The 6,933-nt window shown below is 37.4% G+C and overlaps 1 protein-coding gene across 1 annotated transcript; it reads right to left on the bottom strand.

Moving 5' to 3' along the window:
* Positions 1–4,348: 4,348 nt before the first annotated feature.
* Positions 4,349–5,586, bottom strand: LOC135237724 (guanylin-like). The gene is made up of 3 exons (XM_064305098.1): positions 5,428–5,586; positions 4,902–5,094; positions 4,349–4,600 (listed from the first exon to the last, which is right to left on the bottom strand). Exons 1-3 carry the CDS (start codon positions 5,497–5,499, stop codon positions 4,533–4,535), a joined length of 333 nt encoding a protein of 110 aa, XP_064161168.1. The 5' UTR covers positions 5,500–5,586; the 3' UTR covers positions 4,349–4,532.
* Positions 5,587–6,933: the final 1,347 nt, after the last annotated feature.

Below are 6,933 nucleotides of genomic sequence, written 5' to 3'. Positions count from 1 at the left end.
TATGGTGACATTGTCCATCAGATTTCATTTTAGACCTTTAAACCTCCTGCTGACTTTCCACTTCATCTTTTTTATTCCTTTTTTTTCTTTCCAAAGACACAGTCCGCAAAACATATTGCATCTCAGTTTTGAAACGGCTCAGTCAGTTGAAAGCAGCTGTATGAACACATATCAGACTTTCTTTTTTAGGTCTTGATACCACAAAGTGATTCCAACCATATTGAAAAAAATAACACGAAAACATGAACACATGACAAACACTGATGTATTGTCGTAACCGCGCCTTTCAGCCCTCTGCTGTGTGTTAGTTACCCAAATACATGTAGTTTTAGATGCAGATTTTACTGTGTGAAAACAGATCCTCGGCTGTGTTTTTTAAGAATGGTATTGTGCCTCCCCAGTTTAATTTAATTGTATATATCCATGCTGGGCAACAATAACATTGTGGTTAGATGCATCAGGCAGGTTTTTTCAAGTATAACCACTTTCCACCACTCACAGCAGTACAAGGGCTGAGTGACTGCCCCAGTGTGGACTGGTGGGTGAACTTTCCAAACTTGCTTAGATCCAGCAGCAGGCATTGATGCTTCATTTAATTTTAAAATTAAATATAAAAATTAATATAAAATCTTACTTAAGAGATCTTTTGCTGAAGAACTACATGCAGGGTGATACAGTGGCATTGTGCTTCACCCTGGTATCGGTAGAGATCTGGTGCTTTATTTTGCATGGGCAGGGTATGGGGTAGGGATTTTTGGACCAAAATATCTTGGATTTGCTGAAAGAGGTTTAGGGATTTTTTTTTTTGGGGGGGGGGGGGGGGGCATTAAAAAAGCCCTCAGATGAGTCACTCAAGCCCTCTTCTGTAACCAGTATCTCAGTTGCTTGGAGATAGTTATATGTTTTTCAAGCTTTTTCCCCCTCAGCATTAGAAAACAATTAAAGATGAAAAGATGTGTTGAGTTGAAATGTCAAGTTTACGTGAAGCATACATATTTAATCACTGGGGTGTTCCGAGGTGTTGCAGTGACAGGTTTGTTTTCCAAGTCTCTATGTGAAAAAGTTTCTGATGTAAAACGTAATGGAATTACGCCACTGACAAAAGCTGGATAAATAATGTTACCTTTCTTTTTTCAACAATTTAGAGATAGAGGGCCTGAGAAGACAATGCTTTGAAACAGCTTCAATCTTCAATTTCTCATTTGATATTTTTTATGTTGTTTTTGCTGTCAAAAATAGATCCTGGGAGAACACATTAACATGTTTAAATAAGTATTCATCTCTCAGGATCAGAAAATAAAATATAGTTCTCAAGTTTTCTTTTGGTTTCTTTATATATTCATATTTTTGCTTCTTTTTGTGTGGTTTTCATGAAATGCACTTGGGAACAGTGTTCAAGTGTGATTTTAGATACATTTACATGCATTTATATCAAAAATACCCCATTTGGATTTAATTAATAAGCTGTGGGTCTTTATTGTCAACAAAACAACTTAATATATTATTATTGTGTCACCCAAGGTAGGAGAGGGATCAGTCAGTTAGGGCTCTTAATTTCATCACTCCCCAGCGACTACCATGGGTCAATAAAATGTCTGTAGACTGTGTGCCAAAGCTACATATGAAAGGTCTTCCTCCAACTCCACCATGTGAAATTAGCTGTCATCACTGGCCCTCCAGAAATTCACTGCACACCTCTCAAAGGTGATGTCTTTTCCATAAAGCTGTCCAGCTTTATTTTTGCCTCATTATCTTTTTACTGTGGCTTACTTGGCAGATTTACAGTCCAGACTGGAATGTCACAAAAATAGAAAATTTTAAATAAGTTATGTAGAAACAAAAACAGGCATTGTTGTTTTATTTTGTCCACCAGGGGGTGCTATGCCTGCATTCTCCACCAGTGCGACACGGTGCTCGGGGTGGTCACTGTGTTACATGGTGATTGGTGAATGGATGCACAAAAATGGTTGTAGCTAACCGCTCGTCATTTACTAGTAATTTGCTATGGCAAGACCTTTATACACCCCATTGATTAGGCAATGGGTAACAGCTGTGATGATTGGCAATGAGCTTCCTATGAGTGCTGTCCGTGGTCCTACAGTTTTCCCAGGTTGCCAAAATAGGCAAGGTGCTGAACGGACAGTGCATCAGAAAGGAACACCCTCTGTGCCATGCACCAACATTCCTGCCATCATTACAAATTTTATTTATTATTATTACTTCTTATTTTTATTCAAAATCTTGACCATCATTTTAGACCTGTGAGAGAGGGGAAAGAAGGGGAGATGGGGTAACACTGGCCATTCTCTATGTAATGTCTCTAAATACTGTGCAATATAATCACTTAATTCTGGTGTTTATATGCCATTTTTTGGAATGGAAATGTGAGATTTCACTTGATGTGGCATTCATTTCCCACATTCAGTCAGGATATGAGACAGTTTGTGAGCTAAAGTTTTCTACCATCATACAGGAATTGTTTAGTGGTTTGACTACCCGACAAACTGCAATTTCAATCATGAAATATCCCTGCTATTACTGCAATGAAACTGGTCAGTGTTAAACTGTTTTGTAGCGCCAAACTCTGGTTGACAAAGCAACATTCTCTGATCACTAGAATTTTGTGCAAAACATGTTGTTTTGCTGCATGTGCAGAATTTATAACATGAGCCATTTTAAAATTTCCCCCAGAAATACCTTTGTATAAGACATCTTTGAAAAGGCACTGTCCAACCCTTACAGCACACTGAAACTTTGTGGTCTGTGGCTTAATGTTCATATAATGATATATACAAGTATATACGTCCAAAATAAGGATGGAAATAGTCAATCAGAAGTTGAATATTATGCAAATACTCTCTAGCTGGTCTTGAAATGAAAAAAATTGAAAAAAAAAAAAAATCTGACATTTGCACTACTGGCTTTGAGGAGAAACATATGACTTCACATAAGAAAAACGGACATTTTGAAACCAAGTAAGGAATGTTTAACTGCATACTAGTGTGACGATATAGTGGATTTAAAACAAAGAGGATGGGTGGGCAATCTTTATGAACATAGTATGAAACTATGTGGTCTATGTAATTAGCAAAACCTAAAGAGGCATTTTTAGGATTTTAGAAATCCCACATGGTCCCAAAAAGAATAAATGTCCAGTAAAAAGAGTATGTCTGGTCAGCCCACGCATACGCAGTATCTCCTGGTTCCCCTCCTGGTCCCTCTCTTTGGCATTGACACATTCTGCTTGGTGTTTACTTGTTGAGAATAACACACTAACCTAGTTGGCTACTAGTAAGAGCACATAAAATATTCCTTAAATGCACATTACGTACTGTCAATAAAAATGTAATAAAGCTGGATGTTTACTTTGCTTTATGTTGTATAACTAAAGGTATGTCTTTTCATCTTAAAGCAGAAAGTCTCATGTCTAGCTGACAATACTGAGGAATCGATCAACAGTGGTTTCCTTTCCTGTTTCTCATTTCTTTTCATGTAATGAAAAACAATAAACAGCTGGAAAATCTATCGTATGATATTGAAAATGGTATTTGGAATGCCTTAATAAAAAATGGCAAATGCCTAGCATCGACTTTTGGAGCTGTGGAAGCCTTTAAGTAGCATCACCAGCTATATCCCACGTCTGATTTAGTCGTGGTTTAAAAACAGCCTGCATAATCAGTCTGGAAGCTCTTTGGACAACAATAAACAAGGTTTTGTTTATATTTTTGGAAGCATTTGTTTTGCCCTATTTTCTCCAATATGGAATCACCAGCTATGCTTCTCAGGTCATTCCTATGCATCCCTACTGTGGTCAAACACGTGTGGTGCACTTACCCAGTGTACCCATCAATGCACTATCAATGACCATTTTGCATACAACAGGCAATGTAGGGTGTCAGTTATATAAGAAAATGTACATGATTTTTTTTTCATCCAGATTTAAAGTTAATGTAAATGTGCTTCTCCACTTGTCTTTTTAACAACATATTTAAAAAATAACACACATAGATACTCAACTTTTTTAAAGCATTTTATTAAAATGACGAAGAACCAAGAAACAGCATTGTACCAAGTTAAAACAGGCCCCAATACTAATACTGTATTTACAAAAATATAAAAAAAAGGCTATTTTAAATATAAAGTAGCTACCTTTTGGGCCTCTGGAAGCCAATGATAACAACACAAAATTAAGAACCATTAAATAGCATATAATGGCTAAATTCAGCCAAAGTAACAGTACAATAGAAAAATAGAAATAAAAAAACATTTCTTTTGCACGTTCAGCACATTATTCCAATGTAAAAGGTTGGATTTTGTATAGGAGTATTAAATTAAACATAAAACAATACAAATTCAAACAAATGTTTAATAAATGATATTAAAAAATGAACAAGGAAAAACAAAAAGCATATATTTTCTCCCTATTTTATCAGGAAATCTCAGATAATTGTGCGCTAATTTAAAAATTAATTTAAAGAACGGAGAAATGAAAACTCGGGGGAGGGTGTGACAGTCAGTCAGGATCAGGACTTTCAGAGGCACCCAGTGCAGGCAGCGAATGCACAGATTTCACAGAGGTCTGCTCGGGCTGCCACAAAACCTGGGAATACAGAGACATGAGCAGGAGGTCACATTTCATCAGATCTCACATAAATGACACACACACCCATGAACCTGCATACAAACACACCTATCATGAGCAATGATGCTGGGTTCTGGAAGTTTTTATTTTTCATGGATAATACACATTAGCATATCAAATTAATAAGTTTGTATTATTTTCACTTCTGCAATGTACATGTACGTCTGCAATGCCCCCCCTTCACCAACATGGAGCTGAACACACAATCACAGGTCCTCCCCCCACCCCCCCTTCTCCTGAATTTCTTCCCTTAGCTTACCCAGTCTGAAGAAAGAATTGGCCGCTCCTTTGCTCTTGCAGAGGGGCAAGAACACAGCTGGCAGGCCTGGGTTGGTACAGACGGCCGTAGTACTGGTCTTTGCCAGGCGAGGGCTCTGTTTCACTGTCATGTCAACCCCCATGAGCTCTTCGAGTTTTTTCACTGCATCAAGTGGGAAGCTGAAGCCTCCTTCCTGGAAACAGAGAGAAAGAGACAAAAATTAGAAAACAATATTGTTTGCATTAAGTACACATACACAGGGCATCCTAACTGGTAGCCAAAGATATGATGTCATTGCCCTTTTTTGGAGTGCACACACACACACTATGGATGAATACTGAACAAGTGATAATTAGGCACGTGGCATGAATTGAGTTAAAACTTGAACATTATACATTGCAAATTCATCTACGTCGGAAACATTTTCTGAAGCCCAAATTTTGACTTGATCCACCTTTCAGAACCCAGCCAGACTTTGTGATAATACCACGATCTAGAAAATAAATCCCAGGGAACAGTTACATACTTCCACTTGGACGGCTTCGGTGACCAGAGCGAGAGCTACAAGCAGGGTCGTGATAGACAGCATCGGCTTCATCTTCTTCTGTGAGTGGTTCGCTTTTGATATAGCTTTGTGTCTTGTCTTCCTGTTTGTGACCTTGCTCAGTCTATGCCTTGTGCTCTGCTTCTTCCTCTCCTTTTAAAGTGTTTACTTCAGAATCATAACAGCAGGTGATTGGCTGGGCAGGTAACGGACCAAAGGTCTCCGTAGTTAATGTGTAAGTTTCAGATTTATGATCTCAAATAAATTTCATAAATTTCCCCTGACCTCACAGAGCGTGACTTTTCAGGCACCCCTGGTGTGAGAGTCATAAAATATGGTCTGCCTCTGTTAATCAATGATATAGCCCAGTGTAGCAGGGCACACACTTTCAGTCCGTAAACTAACATGGCTCAAGGGGATAACCTGAAACTGGAAAGAAATCCAATAGCCAAACACTCAGATAAAACAAACAGCCTAACACTCAAACCTCTGCAATCTAACAGAAATAAAAACATGTTGAGCTGAAAGCTTACATGAAAACTTAAAATAGCTGACAAAACCTTTAGGGATATACAGTTTTCTAGCCCTTCTCATTGTTAAAGGTTTTATGGAACTGTGCAATTCTAAGATTATATGGATGAGATTTGATAAAACAATTTAATGTAATAATATAACTAGGTAGTAATAATATAGTACATTAAGAGGTAGATCCTCTGAAGGAATGAAAGTTATTAGTGAGCTATTCACCATAAAGTTGGTAATTCCATTCCACATTCCTATCATTAGGGTGCATTTGCCCGAGTTTAGACTGTTAGTGCAATTTGTGTTTCAGATTCAGAATGCTATTGAACTGTCATGTATAATACACGTGTTCTCTCTTAATTTTGAGTGCGAGACATACCTGCAAAATGTTATTTTTCCCCCTTTCTCTGTTTTTCACAGTTTTATATGCCATAGTTATACCCTTGCCCAGAGTCACATGAAATATTAAATCTTAGACACCCATGTAGTGGAGATGATCTTTTTATTTTATTTTATTTTTTTACTAAAGAACATTGCAAGCATTTCAGACAGGATTTGAACTCATGATCCCCAGGTACACAGCTCTACATTCTATGGCTTTTTCACAAAAGAATCTTATTACAACCATATTTCTATCCACGATAGACTAGGGGTAGTAAAAGTGTGAGATTATTGCCACTATGAGAAATATGTGCTTCACATGTGCATCTAGCATCAATAGCATTTCTTGTGATCATGTGCCTGTTTACAACTATTAATCACTCATTAATTATTGTCTGAGCTGAAATTTCTCGGAATTCAGTGATTTACTTGTGTGTTTTCTCAATGGGAATTTTAAAGATTCATAGTAAAGTATCTAAAAAAAACATTCATTAATACTTGCAAAATCTAGGCCTGCCGGTAAAAGTATTTATATCAAAATGAGGCCAAGATACAACGTTTGGCTGTCTTAGCTCACACAAATGA

The sequence above is a fragment of the Anguilla rostrata genome, chromosome 13 (assembly GCF_018555375.3).
Source record: "Anguilla rostrata isolate EN2019 chromosome 13, ASM1855537v3, whole genome shotgun sequence".
Taxonomy (NCBI): domain Eukaryota; kingdom Metazoa; phylum Chordata; class Actinopteri; order Anguilliformes; family Anguillidae; genus Anguilla; species Anguilla rostrata.
The sequence above is the reverse complement of the archived record's forward strand: the minus strand, read 5'-3'. Positions and strand labels throughout refer to the sequence as shown.

Bases quoted from the DNA above. Each gene is read 5' to 3' on its own strand.
- LOC135237724 (XM_064305098.1), bottom strand. From the start codon at position 5,499: ATGAAGCCGATGCTGTCTATCACGACCCTGCTTGTAGCTCTCGCTCTG. The intron at 5,095-5,427 runs GTATGTAACTGT...CTCTGTTTCCAG, and splicing joins CCGAAGCCGTCCAAGTGGAA to GAAGGAGGCTTCAGCTTCCC. The intron at 4,601-4,901 runs GTAAGCTAAGGG...CTGTATTCCCAG, and splicing joins CAATTCTTTCTTCAGACTGG to GTTTTGTGGCAGCCCGAGCA.